At 31.5% G+C, this 27,140-nt stretch overlaps 2 protein-coding genes across 3 annotated transcripts in view; one reads left to right on the top strand and one right to left on the bottom strand.

Annotated features, from left to right (window-relative positions):
- Positions 1-27,140, bottom strand: part of LOC127723904 (coiled-coil domain-containing protein 73-like) — a 183,558-nt gene that overhangs the window by 17,263 nt on the left and 139,155 nt on the right. The gene's annotated exons all lie outside the window — the stretch shown is intronic.
- On the top strand, positions 3,112-15,359 carry LOC127723433 (uncharacterized). 2 transcript variants are annotated; one of them, XM_052230059.1, is made up of 2 exons: positions 3,112-3,255; positions 12,921-15,359. In XM_052230059.1, exon 2 carries the CDS (start codon positions 13,004-13,006, stop codon positions 14,546-14,548), a length of 1,545 nt encoding a protein of 514 aa, XP_052086019.1. In that variant the 5' UTR covers positions 3,112-3,255; positions 12,921-13,003; the 3' UTR covers positions 14,549-15,359. The 2 variants fall into 2 exon arrangements, with proteins under 2 accessions (XP_052086019.1, XP_052086017.1); XM_052230057.1 differs by lacking the exon at positions 3,112-3,255 and adding an exon at positions 7,270-7,405.

Genomic DNA, 27,140 nt, shown 5'->3' with positions numbered 1-27,140 from the left:
GTGGCAGTCAAAAATTGCCAATGAAAAAAAAAAGAGAGAAAAAGATGACCGCTGAAAAAAAAAATGGAAAACTAAAAATTGAGAAAATACAAACCCCACTTGAATATTGGTGTATATAGGTGTACACATGCTGTTTAAAAATACATACAATGTCAACAGTAAAGGTGCATCCAAGATTACGAAAAGGGAGGGGGTTACAAAGGCAACATTAGGAGTTAATTCCCTCTCTGGTCAAGATGAGAAAGTTGAAATATATTTTTTCACTAGTATATCCATTTCTTGTGTTTGCATATATCTAGCTGGGATATATAAGGGAAATATAAGGTACTACAGAAACTTAATAGAGATTTTGGTAAATGATTACAAAACCTTCAAACATACATCATTTCATGCCTCAGGTTGCAATAAGAGTAACTGCTTCAACAAACTAAATATTGAAGTCTGATACGTTAGTTTTATAACAAACATAATGTTTGGTTTTTTTTGGTTCATTTATATGTTTCGGAGTATGAAGTCCAATATACATTATTTTTATGGGCCAGCTGAAGCCTTCCTCCGGGTGCGGGATTTTCTCTCTGTGTTGGAGACCCATTGGTGGCCTTCGGCTGTTTTCTGCTCTTTGGTCAGGTTGTTGTCTTTTTGACGCATTCCCCGTTTCCATTCTCAATTCTATTTTATAATGGTAAAGGATAATATTTTTTGACACATTTGTCACAGAGTCTTTTCAATATATGTTGTGAAAAATTGAATACAAAGATTTTGAAGTAATAAGAAGCTGTACTGTGACTCGTACTCATTAAAAGTAAACAGAGAATGTGTCTATGGGCCACAGATGCCCCCGCTTATAAATATGCATGAGTTAACTTCCACATACAGATGCAGGATTCACATAGTTAATACTGTTTTGTGATTATAATTTCCATATCATTTGGTTGAGGCAAACTAAAGTTAGAGAACTGAAATGACAGATTTAGCAATTTTTCCATTTATAAAGGGGCATAACTCAAGAACCATGAAAGTGACACCACCCACTTTTGAACTTGATCTGTGTTTTGTGGTAATAGGCATTGTGTAGAAGCTTTATAACATTTGGTTGAGGCAAACTAAAGTTAGAGAACTGAAAAAAAAAAATCAGCAATTTTCATGTTTATAAAGGGGCGTAACTCATGAACAGTAGAAGTGACATCCCCCACTTTCGAACTTGATCTGTGTTTTGTGGTAATAAGCATTGTGTATAAGTTTTACAACATTTGGTTGAGGCAAACTAAAGTTAGAGAACAGAAACCAATTTTAGGGACGTACACGACGGGCAAGACAGACGGACAGAACGGACAAGGGTACCAATTTATGTCCCCTCCACTACGGCGGGGGCATAAAAACCTACTTACTATAGTTTTAACTATGATACAAAAAGGTAAAGACCATTAAATCCTTATTTAAAATTTTGCAAGAAAAAGGGGCCAATAACAGACCATACTAGACCTCTGGTCTCTAGTGAAAGTAAATAATGTCTCATTGGCAATCATACCACACATCCTTACTTTTATATACATGCTATTAAACCTGTATTTACACTGTCACAATACCCTTCACTGTATTATATATTTAACAAGTTTTTGTCCTCTCAAGAAAAAATATTTTTTAAACTGACAATTAAAAAATTAAAAATATTTATCAATAGTTGCTTTAAATAGTCTGGTGTCAAAATGTTTTCGTTAATAATTAACACAGATTTCAATGAAGAAATTGGTGAGCTACCTTTATTCTGGTTAGTAAAAATTATTTTGTACATCTTAAAATTCTTTTTATATATTACAGTAAACTATAAAAGTTTGAAATAATCATCAATTTTCAAGATATTTTCATTATCTGAAAAAAGAAAAATGGCACTTTTAATTCCATTTTTTATACATTTCAACTTTTGAATCCTAACTGTAAATTTTAAGATTAGATTTTAGTGTTTCATTTGTTGATTTTCATTTTTTTTTTTGGGATCCAAACCTGCAAACTAACAATTGAAAGGTCTTCACTCTTCAAATGACCCCCCACCTCAGCATCTCAAGAACAAAAATTAAATAAAATGCTTCAAATTTTGGGAGCATGCAAACATGTTTAACATCCCACATACTGTACGTGCCTGTCCTGTAATCTGATTGTTGTTTTTGTTGTTTGTTGCTGTATATCATATTTGTTCTTATGTTGTTTTGTACATAAAAATCTGGCAGTTTGTTTTCTCACTTGAATTGATTTACATTTTGTCATGCCGGGATTAGATTGTTTAAAATCAGTATGAGTTTTGCTTATTGTTAAAAGCTGTACTGTGATCTTTATTTGCTTCACCATATACTGTAAATTCTGAAATTATTGCATGCATTTATTATTGAGATTTTTGAAGAATGGACAAAAATGGGAGATTAGTTATTGCGATTTCCTGAAAAGTTGCATACTGACAGATATATGCTTCAGATATCAGAATGAGAATTCTTATTATTGCAATACTCTCTCAGTCACATTATTCACATTATTAAAACCTCACAATAATTTCTAAATTTACAGTATATCATTTGGTCTTTGGTGGATAGTTGTGTCATTGGCAATCATACAACATGTTTTTATTTTATATCTATTGCACTTGTTCAGTAAATTATAAATCAGACCTTATCAATGGAAGGGAGGGGGGAATTCTGTTGGTACTTACTTAAAGAAGGGCCAATGACATCAACTCATTAAAAGTACAAGAAATCTATCAATTCTCAAGGATTATCTACTACAGTGAAACCTGTCTAAACCAAATCTTACATAAACCGAAAACCTGTCCAAATCATACCACATCTTCATATTTTAATATGTTCTTAAGTCCAGGCATAACAACTTTTATCTGTTGTGAACCTCAGATTAAACCAAACATCTGCCAAAACCAAACAAAACCCTATATAAGTCCCAAAAAGGTTCGGTTTAGACAGGTCTCAATGTATGAGTCTAGGAGTAAATCAATTTCAAACAGAAAGTAATATTTTGTTTGTATTTAACTATAAGTTTTTAAAGAACATATATATACTTGTTATACCTAATTTTGTATAAAACGATTTTCAGGAACTGGACTAAATGTAATTATACTAGGATAATATCTTAAATATAACAAAATGTGTGGTTGAAGACATTCAATTCTATGCTTACTGGATGATACACTGATTTGGAAATTCTATAACCTGTCAAAGAAGAGGAAAGCTGGAGCTCAAGTTTTATTCTGAAGAGGTAAATACATAAATGGGAGATTTACAATTAGGAAATCATAAACTCCTTGTGTTAAATGAATAAATTGCTAGATTTTGGTTTGCCTACCTCCAGTGGCAAATATTTCATGCATGTTCAGGACGAGAACAAGTTGACAATAATACAATAGGTAGGTCCTACAATACGGGATCGACTGGAATGATGGGTGGGAAATTTTGAATGCCCCTGGAAAATGAGGATATATCTGATAGGGAACAGAAATTTTGCCTTGCAACAGGTCACCTACAGACCCCTCAAAGTGTTGTGAAATGACTAAACTTATCTCTATACAGCTTTAACTTAAACACACCATGTTATGAACTGTAATTTATTAATTATACAGATACAAACAAATAGATTGAATTTAAAAGACTAAAAAACCTAATAAAACTAAACTAAACTAGTAACTAAATTAATAAACTAAACAGTTAACAATTTCTATGTAATTATTGTCATTATTAACTAAAGTGCCTGATTGTTTATCATTCAAATTTATGAGCATAATAGAAAATAAAACATAATCAGTTAAATCAAATAGATATAAGAAGATGTGGTATAAGTGCCAATGAGACAACTCTCCATCCAAGTCAAAATTTATAAAGTAAACCATTATAGGTCAAAGTACGGTCTTCAACACGGAGCATTGGCTCACATGGAACAGCAAGCTATAAAGGGCCCCAAAATTACTAGTGTAAAACCATTCAAATGGGAAAACCAATGGTCTAATCTATATAAAAAACGAGAAACGAGAAACCCTTATGAACCACATCAACAAACGACAACTACTGAACATCAGATTCCTGACTTAGGACAAATGCATTGATCAAGACTGTATTTGTAAATCTGAGCTTAATCAATGATTGTAGAAATATAGATTCCACCACTGCAACAAGTGTGTTACAATATTTCTCCACTCGAGACAGTTAAATTTCAATATTTAAAGCGTGAGGCTTGCCAAGCTTTTTAAATAATTAAAATTTAACTGTTGAGAGTGGAGAAATATCGTAATACACGAGTTATAGTGGTGGAATCTCGTTTCTCTTATGATTTTTAGATGATATCAAACAAAGTTTATCCTTCCTTTTCGAAGACTTGCAGAAAGTTGTGTTCTTTATATGTGACTTCATCAGGCATGGTCACTTTTTTTCATGACGTCACAATAGGAAATTCAGGAAAACCAAGGAAATTTGATGTCATAATTGAATTTGACCAATCATTTGTCAAGAACGAAGTTTTCTCTAAGAGATGAGAAATATTTTTCTCACACCGATCGAGAAATGTGAAAAAAGCATGAAAATTAGAAAAGCAACAAATAACAATATTATGTTTGTCAAACTTATACTTCCAAAAATCTAAATAGATACAGAATTTTTCCTTTCTCAATTCAGTATTTAATATAGTCTACAAAAAAATCTATTCACATAATAGAAAATTTATTGAGGGGAGATAATTCAATCTAATAAATTAAACACTTCAGATATTTATATAAACTTATACTGTATGAAAGCTGTTATATATCATATACTAGGTATATTTACTTAAAGTCCTTATAATGCCCTTGTTAACATATCAGCTTTAAAAAAAGTAATAAAATGTCTGAAGTCTGCAGTTTAAAAGCAAGTTGTATATTATTTTGTCAGTGAATAAAGTAGTCCAATAAACTGTTGATACAGAAATATGTTTTGCCAATATATATATATTCCGATAGTAAAATGAAATGGTGAAATTAAAACTGTAATACTTTGCAAAACATTTAAAGTTTTTAAACCATGGCTAAAGATACAGTGCATATAATCTCTATGGAAATGTGATTTGATACTGCTAATACAACTGCATACCAAATGTACCCTTAGACTGACCTTAATCACAAACTTTAACATCTGAACTGTTGGGTCAATGCTAAAACAGCTGCAAACCAAATGGCATTCACTTATCGTAAGTGGTTTTCCTTAAACTTTAACTAATTGTTAATGCTGTTGCCTAAAACAGCAAGCCTAAGTCTCTTCTCATCAAGTTGCTGCGGCGAGACAATAAAACTGTTTGAACTCAATTTGGTAAAATCCTTTAAGATTCTGATCACTTGGAGTTTTTTATTTTGTAGAAATATTTTGCTAAAATAAATGTTAAATCTCATATTGTGTTAAAACCTCAGATGAAATCATTGAGGAGGGCAAAGGACATTCTATCTTTTTTTTTAATCAACCCAGCGAAATTCAAGATTTCATCCAAAAATAATTTGTTTAAAGAATTTCTATTTTAGTAACAGTGACCATGAACATTGACCTGTCGCCCCCTTAATCAATAGGTTTCTAGCCATTCCCTATATCATTATGGCCACTGGTATATATACATTTTGTTTAGATCAAGCAAGAGCAAGTTACTTTATCAATGGTATTTGTTTAATAAATTATTTATATTGTATTGGTAAAATTTTCATTTTATTCAAATTAGGGAAACTCAAATTAAACCATTTGTTTCCAACACACAGACAGACATACACATTATCATGATTATCACTGAGAATATCAAAGAGAGATGATGGTGGGAAATAAAGTCCAACAAAGATAAATGAAGAGTTGCCTAGTGAACCTATAAATTATCATTAGTCTTCATGACTCAAACTAAGGCCTGATCTCTTATTTTTTAAGCTAGTTTAACAGAATTAAAATGTCTTGTTTGGTTATTTTACATTGTTGGGTGGCTGTCTTATCAGCATTTATCATATATATTCATATTAGTTGTTCGTTTAGTCCTTTATTCACCTTTTTAAGCTCAGGCATCCCAAACAAACATAAGTATCTGTAGGAATTGAGTACACTTAAATAACAATGTGTAAATTTATTTAAATGATTGCTTTAATATATATTTAGGATACAATTTAACAAATATTTGTGTTAGTATATGTCAATTAAATAACCTCTATTGATCAATATAAAATCTACGCAGGGGACAGGTTACCTAAAACTTAACCTGTTCAATCCCTCATTGTATACAATGTTTTTCAAATTAAAATATGATTTTAATTTGATAATTACACAGTCCTTTATACTGGGTTAAATAATGTTTCTAATTGTCAAAATTAGGACAAACAAAAAAAAAGCTTGAAATTTTTTATAATTGAACTTTATCGTTTACTTTACTAATACAATCAAATAGAAGGAAATGTATGGTATTTAAGTACACTGTACAGCTATTTCCCAAAACCAGGCAGGGTCCATTATATATACAAGATAAAAAATAATGCAGATTTCATGATTTTAATTCATTAAATTACTGGTACAATTTGCATCAGTTTTTGAAAAGTTTTTTTTTTTTTTTATATATTCTAAACAGTATTTAAATGAGTTATCTCCCTTTTTTATACTTTCTATATAATTTGTGTCTCCTATGACCAAACGATGCTAGATTATTTTGTCTGTGTTCATATTTCATTCCAAAACTGTGATAACATTATTGTTTTTTTTTTCATCATGTATCCCCCTCCCCTTCTACCTGGCTGTTATGAATAACTATTATTTGTTAGTAATTGAAATTTCAGTCTGTAGGGAAATTGACCATTTTAAAATTCAAACTGTGACAACTACTACCATTATTTCTGCAATGTGATAGAGCTTAAGTTGAAAAAATGGAATACAGTTTAGGATTCTATGCAGGTGGAATATTAGACTACAATCAATCCACTCCAAACAAAAAACTCTTAAGCATACACAAAGTTTGTTTTATTATTCTCTAAAATTCATCTAGATTTCTTTTTGTCAATGTTCAAACATACTTTTACAGCACATGCCCTCAATACAATACATATCAATCTGTCTTATTGATTTAATAAGCTTTTTTGGGGAAAGGTGTTAACTCCAACAGTGAAATTTCAATTTCCTTTTCAAAAATCTATTCATAAATCATTTCAAAACTACAAAATCATTAAATAACTTATTATTAGCTTTAAATGTAATCATAACTAAATAATTATCTCCCCTTGGCCTATGATATCAGATAGTCAAAGCCATGTAACTGTTTTAAAGAGATCGGAATAGATGTTTAAATGATGTGTAAACCTAATGTAGAATTTCTGTCACCTTCAAATCATGGACTGATATAATTTCTGGATATAAATTTCCAAAATGTGTAGAAGGTTTGGTAAAACTGTATAGTTTCAATATCATATCTATTTATTTTTTCTGAAAAAAATCTTAATAATTATGTATTCATTGAAGGAAATCTGTCACATTCTTAATTTGCAGTAAAATTCATATAATAACCAAAATTTGAAATTCATGTTGATTTTTGCTAAGAATGGTTCAGAATTTCTATTAAAACCAGTAATTACATGTAAGTTTAATGTTGCAAAATCAAAGAAAAATAAATTCTTAATCTATTTTAAAGACAGATGATTTCAAATGCTTGAAAGGCTTATAATTAGAAATGTAATGCTAAATAGATGTGCTGTATAGATCAAACAAACAGCTTACTTAACAATTTTATTGAAGACCTGAATGCCTCTTTTTGTGATTTTATTGTGGTGTAAAAGCATTAACCAAAGCACATTTTGTATGAAGCTTGGATGATCTTCGTACTAAAAACTTGCCTATTTTCAACCCTTATATAATTCCAAAGAATTACAAAAAGGATTATTCAATTTTTAAACAGACATTTTTATGCCAACTGTAATCAAACCTTTTTTTTTCGGTGCATTATTTTAATGTTATTTAATGGATCGCACGTGCAGTCTATACATGTTATATTGGGAAATAAAATTTAACTTTTGGAATGCCACAACCAATCAAAATTACTGAATTGTATGAAATACCTATGTAATGTCATTATAAACAAAAAGGCATCTTAAGGTCAGCATAATAATATGCCTTCAACAATAGACAAATGTTTAAACCATTAGTGAAGCTTATAAAAGCTAAAATCTACACTATATTATATAAGAAGCTAAAAAGCTAAAATCTGCACCATTATGTGAATCTAAAGTCTACACCATATAAGAAGCTAAAAATTGTCCGGAGTCCAGACAAGTTGTGAATCAGTTTTACAAACTTTCAAAGATTTAACTTCTTGATCAATAGAATTACAAATTGTGTACAGATGTACCTGCCAACTTCTTAAAACATCCATTGGGTGTTTAATGCACAAGAGGGCCTAGTGTTTGTCTTACACATCTCTTTATTGTAATGCATCTAATATTCTATGGTTTTGAAAGAGACAATTAATGAGTGCTTAAATTTTGTTTAAACTCCTTTGAGTCGGTACTCAGTTTAATTTTGAGGTATTCAGTTTATAATATATAAGTATTCGGTAAACAGGAAGTTGAAAAACCATGAATCTCAAAACATGTCACACCGTATAGCATGTTGTTACCTGAAGCCAGAGAAACAAATTCAGTAAGCTCTGATTTGTAGTTCCTGAGAAAATTGCAACATGAATTTCATGGGACAGACATATGGTCGGACAGACAGGGGTTTAACAGTATACCTCCCAAGGAGCAGGGGTATAATAAGAAGGGTTTACAACTTTCCAAGCTTAATTTTCTATTGCAGAAGCTTATCAATGACAAATTTGGTACTTAGTATGTTTGGTTTTTTAGCATAAAGAGAAATCTATAGGTATCGCTGTGTAGAAAATCACTTTGAAATTGAAAAAATATTGAATTTTATTGGATTTCTCTTAAGTTTGAGTAAAATCTGTTAAACACAATGTTTTATAATTGGTTAGGTGTATTACCTAAGCTAATTCATTAAAATTGTTAGGTTTCTATGGGGAAAGTAATTCAAAATGACAGTATGTGATTTATGTATTAGTGTTTTGTGACCAGAAATTTATCAGCTTATTCATTAAAATAGTTGTGTTTCCGTCGAGGTATTTTTACAAGATCAATATATTTGACTATCTGCAGCTTTAAAGTATCAAAACTATGGTGTTTTCAATTTTCCTCTCTGTTTGTAACAAGGTTTAATTTCTTTCAAAGTAAATATTATTGAAAAAAACTTTAGCTCTGGCATTACTAAATAAAAAAATTGATTTCTAGATAATGAACAATGGAGGTCCTTTCCTGTGTATTTTTGTCCCTAAATACTTCAGCATTAAACTGGGTTAATATGCTATAAAAGTACAAACTGGGTTAATATGCTATTAAAGTACAAACGAAAAAAAAGAAAAATTCGAAGTAAGAGAAATCTTTATTGCTGTAAATTTTTCTTCTTCTTCCAATTACAAAAAAATCTGATGTGGTATGATTGTCATGAATAAGAAATTTTAACTTTCCAACAGAGACCAAAGGATGTGGATGCATAATGCAAGTTAGGTTTACAAATAAACAGTTGCCACATTCTGTATGTGCCTGTCCCAAGTCAGGAGCTAAAATGTAATTCAGTGGTTGTCGTTTGTTGCTGTGTAACACATTTGTTTTTTGTTCATTATTTTGTACATAAATTAGGCCGTTAGTTTTCTTGTTTGAATTGTTTTACATTTGTCATTTCGGGGCCTTTTATAGCTGACAATGCGGTGTGGGCTTTGCTCATTGTTGAAGGCTGTACATTGACCTATAGTTGTTAATTTCTGTGTCATTTGGTCTCTTGTGGAGAGTTGTCTCGATTGGCAATCATACCACATCTTCTTATTCTTATACTCACATGAATATTCAAGTCAATTGAGATTCAAATTTTTCTCCTTTAGAAGTTCTAAATTTCTTTTTATCAAGTACTCTGTAAATCACTTCATTCATCTTTGGATGATTTGCAGAGCAGGATCATTACATGTGTTGCTGAAAGTGTTCCATTAATAAACTATCAGAGATACTCAGGGGCTTAAAATTTTGTATGCCAAACGCACTGGCCAAACATGTGTTTCATCTACATAAGACTAACCAATGACCCTCGAATCAAAAATGTTAAAAAAGGCCAAATAAAGTATGAAGTTGAAGATGACAAGACTATTTATCATCCATTCATTTCATCAACAGAGGCTTGGTACAATAAATTTAACCCCATCACCCCCAATCCCGCCTGTAGTTGTGGTGGCGACCACCATTCTTTGATGGCCCGTATGTCAGACCCTCCATACCCCATTCTTGGGGTCGAATGAGTAAATAGAGTGTACATACATAAATACATTGATTTCTCACAGAAACCATTTTGATCTGATGTATTCTGAGTGTTCAGTGCTGACACAGCAATATATACCTCTATTAAATTAATACTAATTGAAAAGAAAGTGTTTAAACTAACCATACTCCAATGTTTTGAAACTGTAGAACTTGGAACATTAAAGAAAAAATTAAAGGTTTGCTACTAAAATTAGCAATTAATTACCTCCTTATAAAATATTTACGAGATATTTAGTTACAAAAATAAAATAAATCTGTTGAGTTTAAATATTTTCAAAACTTGTTTGTATAGTTCCATTGCCAGAATAACTTTTGAAATATATTATTAATACATATTGATCATTTAAATTTTATATATGATACTTTTTTTCACAAAGATAACAATCTATATATAAGATATCAACTGAGGCTATATTTATTTTAATGGTTGAAGTATGTAAATATATATTATTTAAGCACCTTCCAAAACCAGTTCAATTATTTGAAGATCATTTCTTTTTATGAGTGCAATTACGCTGTAGATGCTTGGTGGTCACAGGGGTGGTGGTGATGGTGGCAAGGGGGAGGGTTGGAGGGGGTAGGGTATAATTAAGTATAGGATTAAAGAAGTTTCAAATATTTCTGAATATTTGCCAACTTAAAAAAATGTGTTCCAATCTTTCAAAGTCTGTCATTATTTAGAATTATTTTCAACTCATATAAGGAGAATGTCTGTTCTTTTGTAAAAATTGTTTGTCGTATTCTTTAATAGTCATATATGTCTGAAACAAGATATATGAGTCATCAAGATAAACAATTTAGTAGTAAAAAGCAATCAAGAAATAAAAGGTTATCCCCATATTATTTTTTTGAAGTTTGATTAAGACGTACATAAGGATGACAGGCTCTATAATATGTACAAATAAAAATAAGAAGATGTGGTATAATTTCCAACATACAACTCTCCACAATAGACCAAATAACACAGAAATTAACAACTATAGGTCACCGTACGGCCTTCAACAATGAGCAAAACCCATACCATCAACTCAAGTCTCCCTTTAAAAAACTTGTCGACAGCTTCCACAACCACCAATTCAAACAAACGATAATCAAGAATTAGAGGTGAGTGCACATACAAATGTCTTACAAACACCGGGCAGAGGCAGGCAAGCTTTTTCAATCAAACTATAATCAGCTGACCTTCACCTTACACTTTTGACCTTGATTTAGAAAAGATTTTTCTCTCTCATTTGTTTGTTAAAAAAGGTGAACGTTAACCTCTCGTCTATTCAGAGATTATAAGATGGAGACCTTCATGTTCATATAAATCAAGAAAGTTTGTTCATATTCCTATTGAAAATGAATAAAAGGGGATGTGTGAGGAACATCAAATCAATGAGACAGTTACCCAACAACACAAAATTATCCCAAAAGAAGCAAGTTATCTATCCTATCGTATTATATGTCAATACTCAATGACAGTAAGCAGTCCTTATCTACCAATAATTTTATAACAATTGAAGTATACATTACTTGTTTATCTGGTTTATGAGGGATTTTCATTACATATTTGACAACAGATAAATATCTGTGAAAGTGTCAGTGAGAGTTTATTTTCTGTCCATAGAATTTAAATGGAAACAATGTGTAAATGTTTTTCATACTAAGGCCATCACAAATCTATTTTCAGTTTTTTAAAAGGAGACTTCGAGCTGGTGGCATATATCAATGAGAAATAAATTTTTGTCGAGTGCGTTTATTAAAGAAATATCAAAACTTTTATTCAAATACTGAAGCCAATGTATGCAAAGTTTTTTTCCCCATAATCATTCATTTTTAGACTGAAAGTTACGAGGAAGCAGAAATGAAAATATATACATGTACTGGAAAATAATGTTCAAATTTGATAATGGACTAGCATTGGTTTATGATGATGCAGAAAAATCTAGATACCAAAAATCCAGCAAGCATAATTGATCAGACAATAGTTCGAACTAATAACTTTGTTTACAATTCAGAATTTAGAAACAACTCCTAGATGGGACACATTTATACCATTAAGTAGAACAAGCCTTTTATAATTTAGAGAATCTGACAGTATGATTAAAGTGCATTACACATTCATACACATCAGAACATGTTCTTGTCTTTTTTATGAAAAGCTGTCAGGTACAGTTTCCAATACCTAGAAGTTGTTTTCATTTGCCAAAAAAATCTCAAATTAAAAAGAAATTAGGTAATTGAAAAATAAACTTTTACAGCATTGGATCATTAATTTGTTAACAGACTGTCATAATCTTTTTCTTAGTGAACAGTAAAAAGAAATTTTAACCAATCTCTTAAACGATACTGTGTTATAAAAGAATTTGTCTGAACTTTACATCATTTGGGGTCTGGCCGAAAGTTGTCTTATTGGAAATATTGACTCATACCACATCTCCTAATTATCTTATATTAACAAAAGGGGTGTACATTGTTTAATGTTTTTGTTTTGTTTTTTTTTGTTTGCATAATATATGACGTTAGACTTAATTAGATTTTTTTTTTATTCTTGCAGGATTTCAAATGATGCTTTTCATGGAGGTGGTAATCACATGACTGAAAAGTAACAGAAAAAAATAATAAAAAAAAACATCAATAATGAATCATCTCGCTCCAGCTCCAACTTTACAACATTATACAGCCTTTCGTACGGATGATGATATTCAAGGGGCCGTAACTCAATTTTTGGAGGATGAGTCTCATGTACTTCAAGGAAAAACCATACATGAAGGTATTGATGAGATTTCCCAATGGCTTGGGAGCATGATACAGCAAGAAAGAGAAGGCTGGGCCTATAAAATCAAAATGTCAATGCAAGAAATAGAAAACCATCGCAGGGAAGCTCTCAAAGTACAAAGTGTAATTCAAGATTGTGCTCGGCAACTTCATCTTATATCTGAATGCTGTAACATGGACACCAAAACACTGGCAGACATTGAACAGGAAGAAGCAAAAAAGGCTCTGCCAATGTATATAGAGTGTGTTACTGACCTCATTAATTCGTTAGTAGAGGACCGTCTGGAATGTCTTCAAGTCTTACATATAAAATATAACGATGGGTCGTCTATCTGCAAGATGTTGAAATCGTATATACAAGAAACTCAAATGAATGCAGATAACACTAGAATTGATCTGACCATGAGAATGGAAGCACTAGAACAGAAAAATAAGGAACTGACCAGTGAGGTTAGGAAACTTCAGAAGCAGGTTAATAACAAACAGCAAGATCTGGATAGACTTACAAACATTTTACAATCTGTCACAGAGGAAAAAATACTAGGTAAAAAAGGCGGGAAACATAACGGCTATTCTGAGACAATGTTCCCAAATATTTATGACCGTGCAAGTTCACCAAGCTCGATTAGAAGTTATGCTTCTTCAAGAGATGATAAGGACATTAAAATAACCAAAGAGAAACTGAAAAAAATCAAACATAGTGCCAAAAAGTTAGAAAATTCATTACAAGATGCTTTGTCACAAATTGACCAGTTTCGTAAAGGTTCTGAATCAACAATGAAATACAGTCATGCATCAATGATTGCACATAATATGAAAATAAGGCCACTTCTGGCAAGGACAGCAAGTTCTTCTGATACAGAGTCAATGAGGGATGGAAACACGACAACTCGTCGACAGCTTCCACAACCACCAATTCAAACTAACGATAACCAAGAATTAGAGGTCAGTGCACATACAAATGTCTTACAAACACCAGGCAAAGAGGCAGGCAAAGAGAATGAAAGACCACCTCCACCAATAAAATCAAAACAACAATCAAAAAGCAAACGAAGATATCAAGATAGTATTGTATCCCGAGGAAGTGGTGACGGTTCAGTACAACTAAGGAGTGACAAGACTAACAGCAACCACTCATGCACATTCAGAACATTGGTTCGATCGCTGGACGAGATAAGAACCAGAAAGTCATATAAAAAAGGTGGGAAAGTTTCTAAATGTTTACGATGCCAAAAATTGTTTACTCTGAATGACAATCATAAAAAAGCCTGTCGATATCACTCACGAAATAAAGAGAGGCGTGAGGAGTATACAAACAAAGGGAAGTTATCCAGGGTGAACTATGTATGGCAGTGTTGCCATCAAGGGGGAGATAACCCAGGTTGTTGCTATGGACACCATTTATAAAAATGGACAAATTAATAATTTCCAACAATTGAATGCAAACTTTAAAAAGGGCTGCATTATGAAACATTTCTATGCAATCTACGCAGCGTAATGAAATTGACTGGGATAAACTGAGGTTGACATTTTTTCTGTTCATTCATTCTTTTGCAATTTCACCTGAATGTTATTGTAAAAACACCCATTGCAATCATTTCTTAGAAAATCTGTTTGGTTATGGGCATCAAATTGCAGTCATTATTTTTTTCTAATAATAAAACTCTAGTTAATTGTAATTCTAGATTTAGATTACTGGCAGTTTGAACCCTGCTCATGATGAGGCTGTCAGTTTTTCTGCCAATAATTGGTGGTTTTCTCTGAGTATTCCTCAACTTTCTCCAACTATAAAAACTAATTGCCATGATGATAGCCAAGTTAACTGGCAGTGGATTTTAACACCAACAAATATACAAGCATACCATCTCTTGTTTCTGGAAATTGATTATTCATATAAAAATTTAATAAGGGTTTACCTTAAGACTATGAAAATGCATTTATAATTTTTTTTAAAAATATTTTTCAATAAAACTGTCCTCAAAATTAGAGAGCATTTTGCAAAATAAGTGAATATCCGCCATTTATTAGATTATATAAATATTGGGCAGTATTTATACCGTAAATTAACTAGATTTAATTTATTATGACAAAAGAATTTATTTAACATCATTGAAGTAAATAATAATACAAACATATCTGAGTTCATCACAATGTTTGTGTATATTTTTGTTATTATTTATTAAGTGTGCCAATTAAATGTTGAATTTTGTCAAATGTTTGAATCTAGTTTAATTTGTTACATTTGCCTGCATTGATCTGGAAACTTTAAAAACTTTGTCTGCATTGATCTGGAAACTTTAAGACGTTAAACCCAGTCATGTGTGTCATTAATACAATAGATGTTTTAATAACATTAATTCATAAACTATAACTATGTAACTGCGACCAAAGAGTAATTTTAGTTTTTAGTCTTATTATAGGTAGACTCTCTGCTTCTTGTATGTAAAAACAGACAAACATATTTTAGTTTGGAGAAAACATTATTTATTTATTAGTTGTAATTGGCTTTGAACTAGCTTTCAGTAACTGGGATAACTCTAAGATCAGTAATTAGTGTCTTTTGTCTTTTTGTTAATAGTTTTTTGTGCCAATCTGAAGAGTCAAGCTAATTCCAACTGATTTTTACAGTTTTAGCATAGATCCAGTTGTTGGTCTACTCGTTTTAATTGTTTCACATTTTGTAAAACCAGGGCTTTTATAAGTCTCCTTACAGTTTTGATCATTGTTGAAGGCTGTACCCGTACAGTGATTTTTAAGTTGCTTACCACCATGTCCTTGGTCTCTCGTGGATAGTTGTCTCATTGGCAATCATACTGCATCTCTTATTTCTATATAAAAGAAAGAAAACTAGAATTGTGAGTGAATTCACCAAAAGACCCCCCTCCCCCTTAATGCATCCTCCAATACTAATATTAGCTTATTGAACATGTTGAAGTAAGTAAATCAGATTGTTTTCATTTTAAAATGTTGGGCCAGGATTATTTTTTGTTAAGCACAACCTCAAGAAATTTCTACAACTGTGTTAAGTTTCATCAATATCAGTCCAGACATTTAGAAGGAGTTGTGTTTATGATCGAGAGACTATCACCACATAATATTTTCCCAATTTTACAACCGTACCTAAATGATTCTGTGTAGGAGGATGTGTAAAATCAAAGAGCTGAAAGCTCTGAGGAAAAATGACGCCACTGTCTCTAATATTGTGATATTTTTTATGCAAGTCTTAATTTTCACATACCGTAATAAGTTTAACATTGCAACATGTCTCGTAAGCATATAATTGATATTCGTATATGTGTGTCTGTTTTTTCAGTACAAATGAATAAGTCAAGACTACCTGAATGATCTACAGTATCCAATTACTACTGGCTGTTTTTTTGTATAAATAAATAGGTCAAGACTACCGGAATGATCTACAATATCCAATGACTACTGGCTGTTCTTTTGTACATATAAATAAAGACTACCTGAATGATCTAAAGTATTCTAAGTAATGTGATTTTTTTCTTGCAATTACATTTTTCTAAATCAAGAATATAGACTACTAGTATCCTTTTCAAACCAAATGATTATGAAGAGCCTGTTGTTAGCAAGCTCTTATACCCCACATACTCATTAAATAAGTTACTAGTGACCTAGTTATTTCTGTTACTTGAAGCAAATTATATTTCTGTATATTTAGACAATAGTATAATATTGTTTTACTAGTTTTATTTCACCTTGAAGATTAGACAAATAGGGATACTCCTTCGATTTTTTATTTCATGTCAGTCAGGTCGCTTTATATGAAACTTCAAACCACTTCTCTGCCATATTGTTATTTTATAACAACTCTGCCCTTGACCATGTTGACCCATGTAATTGATATTCATTCTTTAACCATATATCATAGTCAGTTAGTTTTTGATTTTGCACTCCCACACCACCTTTCATGTCTTTCAGGTCAAATGTCTGTCTCCATTTAAGTTAATGACATTGAACAATCATGGTATTAAACACAATTTCAATAGTGAAAATGCTGTTCTCGTGGGTCACCATATATTCATCTTGGGTAGCATTCCAGTTATTGAAACTTGCGTCAGATTAGAACAATGATCTGGATCTTTAGGAATGGATCTTATAATTTAATATGGAGCCATAGTATGGGACCCCTACACGGTAAGAAAAAAAAACAAGCTTAAAAGGATACAATGTCAAGCGGCAAAATCTATCACCAGAGATTACAAGTCAAAAGAGGATGGACGGGATAGTCTCTAAAATGCTTGCTGAACTGGAACTTCAGCAAGATCTCTAGACAAGACGAAAAAAGCGTTGAAGCCAGAAGTTAATATTTATGTAAAAAGTAGTTGAGGGGCTGATTCCCGCTATTGAACCATACTGTCATTCTATAATATCATTGCGTAAGTATTTCTGTATTGGCCTTGTTATTGGTCCATGTCTTGGGTGTATTGGTCCGAGGCGAAGCGGAAGGCCAATACTGCTGGCCGAGGACCAATAATAAGGCCAATACAGAAATACACGTAATACAAAATGTAGTATCTTTATTAATTAACTACAGTGTTACAATATTTTTTTTTTTCTTTCATTTCACAAGAGATAAACATTTTTACCTTGAAGTGGAACTATCCAAATCTCAGTTTCCTTTTATAAGATGCAATATCTAATGATTCAGTGCCGTTTGACTGCTGGCCGAGAACCAATAATAAGGCCAATACAGAAATACGCGTAATAGTATCTTTATTAATTAACTACAGTGTTACAATATTTTTTTTATTTCATTTCACAAGAGATAAACATTTTTACCTTGAAGTGGAACTATCCAAATCTCAGTTTCTTTTTATAAGATGCAATATATAATGATTCGGTGCCGGTTGAAGTATATTCAGCCTTTTCTCATCTGATGAATTTTTCTACCCTTTCCAGTCACTATAAAGTGTTACAACTTTAATTTAGACACATAAATAGTAATTGGAAAGGTACTGCCATTGCATGTGTAATGCAAATATGTTTTTTAAAAAAATAATGTAAGAGTTGAAATTGATACAACTATCCATAAGCCAATTGACCAAAGAACGAAGATTTGCACAATTACAGAACGCATATGCCTGGTTCGGGTTTAAAAATAAACGACCGTTTAAATACAAAACATGAGAAGCGACAGTAAACAGTAAAAATCGATTTGTACCATCGACATGATGAAATTTATGAGGTCGTCAAGAAATGAACTTTGTGATAATTTACTCGTTCCCAAAACCTGAAATAATCCCACCGTCTACTTTCAAAATGCTTTTTAAATGAATGGGACCGTCTTTAACCTAAAATATAAGCCACACTGAACGTTTCAGCTTGTTTATGGTGAGTAAACCTGCGTCTTACAAACAACTGTTTACTTTCAGTTTGAGTTTATCGTGACTTACGATCTAAAAACTAGAGACACTCCGAAATCCTGTTTTGTAAACAAAGATTCATACGCATCGCGTGGGTATAACCGTATTACTAATTTCCGATTTTTAAAATCTTCGTAAATCTGGATAAAGACCAGTTTCTATCCAATGGATATCAAAATGATTCCGATTTTCACTTTTTTTTAATGATTGTAAAGTTGAAATGGCATGAAAGGCTGACATTATTTAGGATAACTATTTTGTCTAGCGATTGCTGATCATTGGAGGGTAAAAAGTCCAACACCATAACAAAACGGATCTATTTATCATGTATACATACCGATTGTTTACGATTGTAAGACATGTGCATAAAAGTGAAAGCGCGAATAAATATGAAAAATATAACAAAGGGATAGCTCCAAATACCATTTAATAACAAAAAACATATGGACAGGTCAAGATATCTTTTTGGTAAATAAAATAAAGTATGTAAACTGGTTCCCGTCCGACTACAACACTTTGTTCGAGTGTAGCGTAATACAAGCAGATTCCAGTTAGTATGTAAAATAGTAAATATGAAACCGAGTGCGGTAGGCGGAGGCAATAATCCACTTCCGTAAGTTCTGGTCAATGGTATCGGAAACATGCCGCTGATAGCGTCATTTTCCAAAAAATGGAAAAAGAAGTAAGTTGGATTATTTCCCCTCTATCATGCAATTGTAGGATTATATTCCATAAAGCAATCCCAAGGTAGTATTCTGAAACTGTGTTGCCCTTTTGACTATTTTGTCATTGTGTGGCTGTGTCAATAGTGTAAACCCCATATCTCCTTTTATACAAATTGTAATCATGTGACATTTGATTTTCCAGTTTTTCTACATATCCACTAACATTAAACCATTTGTGTAGACAGATCACAAAATAAAATGAGGAAACAAACATTTACTGTCGGTCAGGTTTGAATTTTCCCTTCTTTTTTTTTGATGAAAAAATGTTGAATTTTACAGCTTATAGCAGATGCAAAAAAAAAGTTTATCACAAAGAAATTCAACTGAAACAAAATTTTAAAATGATATAACAAATAGTCTACGGTACAATTTAGGTGATTTAAAAAGATTAATTCAGTTAGATAACTGATTATCTGACACATTAATATTCTTTAAAAAAAACCTTGTACATCGACAATACATGTATCCACATATAAGGATTAAATACAGCTATAAAATAGTATTGAATAGAATCTTATACAGTCCACGAAATATTAGATTTAGGGTATGGAATAAATAAGTATCCATTGATTAATGTTCAGTATCTTATTGCCATCTTTAAATATAACATTCTATAAAACATTCAGGTATTGACAATAAATTGATGAATAGTCTACCAACCCAGCTATATTTATGATATTTTATACCAGAAAAGCTCAGCAAGAAGTCCCAATAAAGTTTTTTTTATCGCTTAATTTGGTGGAGAATTTGATAGTTTACCAGGTGTGTTAATATAATGTATGGTTCAATCAATCTTCACTGAAATAAAACACTCTACAGACAAAACTATAATATCTGATTAAATGTTTATGTTAAATAATTTCTTTTGCTCAACAGTCAAACTAAACATCTGATTAAATATTTTTACTCAACAGTCAAACTAAATATCTGATTATTTTTTTTCACAACCGTCAAAACTAAACATCTGATTAATTTCTTTTACTCAACAGTCAAACTAACCATCTGATGAAATATTTTTACTCAACAGTCAAACTAAACATCTGATTAAATATTTTTACTCAACAGTCAAACTAAACATCTGATTAATTTCTTTTACTCAACAGTCAAACTAAAAATCTGATTAAATATTTGTACTCAACAGTCAAAACTAAAAGTCTTGGTGTAATAGGTGCCAAACTAAAATTCTGATTAAAACACATACACCCTATAGTATAGTATAGTCAGTAGTCACTAAACATCCAATTTATCTGGGATATATGGGTAAAATATACTGAGAGGGAGAGGGGGTATCAACTTCAATCCTTAGTTTATGATATGAATGCATGAGCAGCTGAGACTTCCTGAGTACCCCCACCTTTTCATAGACTTTGAATAACAAACATATGTATTCTATCATACATTTTTTTTCCAAAAATATACCTATAGCTTTCATGGAGATATCAACAGATTTGACAAATATCTGATGCGTTATTATGAATGTGGCTTTAATGGCATTCTGTGGGAAAAAATTGATATCTGTTTATTTTGATAATTATTATTCAATCAGCAACTTTGTTATATATTTCACCTGAACTGCACAAAATTATCATATTTTACAAAGCTTGAAATAGTTACCTATTCCAGACGCTTATACCTACCACTCATTATTACATAGTGAGTAAATTTTGAAAAATTGATCGAAATCCATGTTTTTTCCTTCATCAAAATAAAAAAAAATGACTTCAAAACTGCATTTTGCAGGACCAGATCTAGAAATAAGATGGTGCTCAAATTACTGCTTTTAGCTTTGTATTACCCCTTTATATTAAAATACTTGAATCTTAAAACTTTTGATCAAATAAAACTCTCCTAGCAGTCTAAATTCATCTATATCTATAAGAAATATGTCTTTCTGTATTTCATTGAGAATCAGTGGGCATACTTAGGTACATTTCATCAAGTATGGATCCATATTGATGTTCTATTATTTCATCGAAGATTGTCATTCCTGAAGTACATATAATTTTACATGAATTTGATAAAGTTAGATCACTTTTAAGATCTCATAAAGAAACATTCTATTGAGGTTTGTTGAAAGGTCACTGATTACATTCAGAATTCGTGTATTTTATAAGGTATCCAATATTGGTAGGACTGTACATAAAGCTTTACAAATTATAATTTTTTTCTCTCAAGTTTAAAAGTAAAAAAAAAAGAAATCTTTTTTATTTTACTTATAATTGGTATAGAAAGAACATAAAAACTTTCGTGCATCAAATGCAGTAGATACATGTATATCTAAATGTCTCACTTGTTACAATTTTAAATTTGCATATTTCTTAAGATTTCAGAATTTTTTTCTGTATTTTCCTATCACAAATATAACTAGAACTGTTATTGAACTCACAAAAATAATACCCCACCTCCTCAATTCTATTAGAATACTGAAGTTTAAGGTGGTACCCAACACCTTGACTAATATTGATTTGGCTCGTTTAATTTTCATAAAATTTTGACAAAATGTTTGCTTAGACCCTTTGACAAAAATATAAAAATTTCAAAAAATTTGAACCAACCACTTTATCAGAAAAATTTCTTTGGTTATATAGCAGTTTGACAAACACTAATTTTGATCATTGAGAAGCTTAATATTTCCTTAACAATACAACGTGATTAAAACGTTTAGTTGATTTTTACAGAGTTATATGATTCTCCCTGTAGTGTTATGTACCACCTTAAATTATTTTGATTATTCCCCCTTTAACACTTGGACCAGGATTATATTTCTTTATGCATATCTTCATCTGGTGTTCTACAAAAGTTTAATCAATATTTGTTTAGCCTTTAAGGCAGAGTTGCTAAACTATTATGCTAATGGACGGAAAGATGGGCAGGATGATTCCTATATACCACCAAAAAATCTGTATTTGCATGAGTATAATTATTCATCCTTATTAGAACATTTTAAAATCACCATGTTTGGATAATATCAAAACAAAATAATTTGAGTTATTTCCCTTAGAATGAGAACATTTTTATTGCTTGTGGTTTTGTATTGAGAAGATTATTAAGATTTTAGGCTGCTTTAAGATTCTAATCCTTAATTAACAGCATACCAATGATTAGATAACAGCTACTCCTTACTGTCAATTTGTAGTTTGTATACATCAAAGTATAAAGAAGATCTATCAGTATCTTAGGTATCCTTTATATCAATATCAGAGTAAGAGGTTATTTGAAGAACAAAGATGTGGTGAGATTTCAACAAGTTACAGACGTATATAAAGGGGAAAAAATCTAACAAATACTGGCAAGCTTATGAGGTTTTTCCCATTGTTCATGGCCATACGGTTGCCTATAATTGCTTTCTTTTGAACTTTGGTGGATAGTTGTCTCATTGACAATCAGACCACATCACCTTATTTATACATATACAGACGGTATTAGTGTATATTATGAATCAAATATTTCTAAGGATTTGTGATTCATTAAAACTTGGTCATATGTACATTTGTATTTACTCAGTTTGCACGCCAATACTGTTGTGTTTAGTTTTTCGTAGGTCAAAAACAGCATATTGCAAAGGGCATACAGCATGTTACTAAAAATACATTCTAGAAATCCCCAATTTTACATTGTTCATGCAATAGTTGTTGATTAATAATATAGCAATTGTAGCCTTAGTTGAGGTCAATAGGATGTTATATCAACCTAGAGAAGCATGTCGACCTCGGACTTCATCCTCAGTCCATATGGTTCTGTTAGGTCAATATAACCTTGTATCGACCTCATAAAAAGGCTATAATTGCATAATATTGACTTGATGTAAAACTGCAAGGCTCTGTGTTTCCAGACACCATTGTTTCCTTGATTCTGACAAATAAGGAGATGTGTTGCCAATGAGACTATCTACCAAAGACTAAAGGACAAGGAAGAGAAGAACAGCAGGTCTGCATATACGAATAGACAAACAACATAATGGTTAACAAGAGGCTCTAAAGAGCCTGAGTTGCTCACCTGGATCTTCAACAATGGCCACTTTTGAGTAAAAAAAACATCATTAAAGGGGAATAAGTCTATTAAGAATTAACTGACAATTTCAGTAATGTTGACCTTTTTGTAGATCTTGTCTTGCTGATCATTTTTGCTATTGAAAGTTACTACCTATCTGTTATAGCTTTCAAGATAATAGGCAAAAACGCCAAAAATTGGTAAAAATCGTCATTAAAGGGCAATAACTTCAATAAGGTGTTAAGTGACGATTTCAATCATGTTGACTTATTTGTAGATCTTGCATTTTTTAATTTTTTAATTTTTAAAGTTTATGTTTATCTATTATAATTTTCAAGATAATAGGCAAAAATAAAAAAATGGTAAAATTTGTCAGTTAAGGGCAATAACTCTTATTAGAAATCATCTAACAGTTTTGATATCAATAGATGTAAGGTAGATCTTATCATTCTGAACATTTTTGCAACAGTCATATTTTCTCTGTCTATAGCGGTTTTCAAGATAATAGACAAAAATTGCATTTTACCCCTATGTTCTATTTTTAGCCATGTCGGCCAATCTTAATTGGCAGGCAAAGTCATCAGACACATTTTTCAAACAAGATACCCCATTGATGATTGTGGCCATGTTTGGTCAAATTTGGCCTAATAGTTTCAGGAGAAGATTTTGTAAAAGTTATGAAGAAAATGGACACCCGACGCAAAGTGATGAGAAAACATCACTTGGCACTCTGGGCCAGGTGAGCTGAAAAACAAGAACAAACAACACAATGGCCAAAAGATGAATAGACAAACTAAAAAACAACACAATGGTGACAAGAGGGATATACAAACAACATAATGGTACAAAATCAAAAACAAACAACAAAATTGCCAAAAGATGAATAGACAAACAACACAATGACCAAAAGACCAATAGGCAAACATACAAACAATACAATGTCCATAAGACCAATAAACAAACAGCACAACGAATAGACAAACAACACAAAAGCCAAAAGGACAAACAAACGCAATACAATGGCCAAAAGACAAACAACGCAATGGTCAAAAGACAAATAGGCAAACAACACAATGGACAAAAGACAAACAAACAAACAACATAATGGCCAAAAGACAAACAAACAAAATAATGGCCAAAAGACAAATAGACAAACAACATAATGGCCAAAAGACAAATAGACAAACAACATAATGGCCAAAAGACAAATAGACACACAACATAATGGCCAAAAGACAAATAGACAAACAACATAATGGCCAAAAGACAAATAGACAAACAACATAATGGCCAAAAGACAAATAGACAAACAACATAATGGCCAAAAGACAAATTGACAAACAACATAATGGCCAAAAGACAAATAGACAAACAACATAATGGCCAAAAGACAAATAGACAAACAACATAATGGCCAAAAGACAAATAGACAAACAACACAATAACAAAAAAAAAACAATAAACAAACAACACAATGGCCAAAACAGGGATGATTCCAGGTGTTTTCAAATGGGTCCCTTGACCATCAAATTGGAATTTTTTCTATCATAAAATCTTAGACGAAATAACATTATTTTCCTGTAAAAAAACGGAAAATGTATTAAGTTTTACACTGACTGCTGGAAAGAAGTTGTAACATTTGGAATAATCCTGGAAAGGCTACTGATTATGATATATATGATTACCAGATCGCTTGACATTTAGTGGATTGAAACCAGAAAAGTTGTTTCATGAAGATCATTGCACATTGATACACTATCTTTTGAATGCTTGCATCTTAGCTACGGTAACCTTTAACAGCTAACATATACCACTGAAAAAAATCATCCATTGGGTAATTTTTTCAACAACTGGTCATCTTTATAAATTTACCTTGATTTAAATGGATTTCAAATTGGACTGGCCAACTGTTGAATTCAGAAAAGGAATTACAAAAAAATTAGTACTTAATTGGCAAGATTTTTTTGTGATTGTTGCTTGCTGTTTAATATGTAGAAGGTTGCCATAGTTTTACTTTAGTTATTACCCTTAGAAACAGGAAATGTAAGCATTGAACCATTGTACTATAATATTTAATTATTTTGATCATCTTATTTTTTTTTCTGAATTGGGAATTTATGTTCACATACATCCTTTTGGGGCTGCCGGTCGATAGTTGAATCATCCCTGCAAAAGACAAATAGACAACAAACAAAGCAATAGCCAAACGACAAATAGACAAACAACACAATGGACAAAAGACAATAGACACACAACAAAATGAAAAAAATGCAATAAACAAACAAAAAAATGGCCCAAAAAAGACACATAGACAAACCACACGATGGACAAAAGACAATAGACAAACAACAAAACGACAAAAAAAACAATAAACAAACAACACAATGGCCAATAGACAAATAGACAAACAACATAATGGCAAAAATACAAATAGACAAATAACACAATGGTAAAAAGACAAATATACAAACAAAACAATGGCAAAAAGATAAACAAAACAATGACAAAAAGACAAACAACAGAATGGCAAAAAAAAAGAGGACAAACAACACAATGGTCAAAAGACAAATAAGAATGGAAAAAAGACAACGACAAACAACACAATAGTAAAATGAGGAATGGACAAACAACACGTTGGTCTTAAGACAAATAGACAAACAACATAATGGCTAAAAGACAAAAAGACAAAAAGACACAATGGCCAAAAGACAAAAAGACACAACAAAATGGCCAAAAAACAAATAGGCAAACAACATTATACAAAACACTCATACAGAATTGTATTGAGCAACTGAACCCCATAAAAAGCAGGCTTTAATTCATTTCCTTAACAAGGGTTAACAGTCCCTGCTACACTAGGGACACCTTTCATTTTACCAAGCACCATTCTAAAATCATATGAGAAGTTATTATCAGACATAAGGCATCATACAATAGCTGATAATGGTAAACATTCTCTTGACAAACAACTGATAGAAAAGACACTACACACGAAGGAGCAGCCAAAAAGTAAAAAAAACCAGGGTGGAACTCAAGTGATTTGAATTGTAAATATTTTACCAATTGAAAAATTTTGTTAGAATATACCATCTGTAGTTAGATAAGATTTTTTAGTGGATTGAGACAGAAAATATGGACCATTTACAGTAAAATCATAAAAATATGACACTTTTATAGTAGCAAAATGTCCATTCGATTTTAAATTGCTTAAACTTTCTGCCAATTGGATAGATTTCATGGAGAGAATAATAATCAGAAAATAAAACAACAGTAGTGGAATGTCCCCCACCAATGCACATATTTTATCTGTTCACGGCAACAGTTTAGCAAAAAATGCATGTGTTGTTGTGCTAAGCATTCTCTCACTGGTAATTCTTATCAGAAAGCAGGAAGTAGGTGTCTGACAGAATATAAAAGTGTTCACAACTTACAACAAATCACTGCCAAGCTGGTGACCAAACATTCAAAGTATCAGTATATAAGAAGTAGGTGTCAGACAGATCTGAAAAAGCTCACAAATTACAACTTAAGCTCACTGTCAAGCTGCTGAACAAATATGAAGTCGTTCTGTTCAATAATATCTGACAAAAGTGTGATGTAATATATGTTGGAAAAAACTTGGGACATAATATATTAACAGTCCCAGAAAGTATGAATTTTAGGGGGGACAGTCAGACAAGGTGAATGCAATATAGACTCACTCCTAGAGAGTTGAGATATAAAAAATACATATTTCTTAATGGTTCTTTTTCATAAATACATTTTGTAACCTACAAGTGTGAGATCACCTACAGAGCAATTTTACATACAGTTTTAATTGCCAGGGGCAATTAAAATTATACTCCAGTCCTGTAAAAATAGTTGATCAGCACTGATTTTTTAACTCCCCCAAGACAT

Source organism: Mytilus californianus, unplaced genomic scaffold, assembly GCF_021869535.1.
Source record: "Mytilus californianus isolate M0D057914Y unplaced genomic scaffold, xbMytCali1.0.p SCAF_13, whole genome shotgun sequence".
Taxonomy (NCBI): Eukaryota; Metazoa; Mollusca; class Bivalvia; order Mytilida; family Mytilidae; genus Mytilus; species Mytilus californianus.
Note: the sequence above shows the minus strand (reverse complement) of the source record. Positions and strands in the feature narration are given on the sequence as shown.

What these genes read in the sequence shown, in the direction of transcription:
- LOC127723433 (XM_052230059.1), top strand. Translation starts at nt 13,004, where the DNA reads ATGAATCATCTCGCTCCAGCTCCAACTTTACAACATTATACAGCCTTT.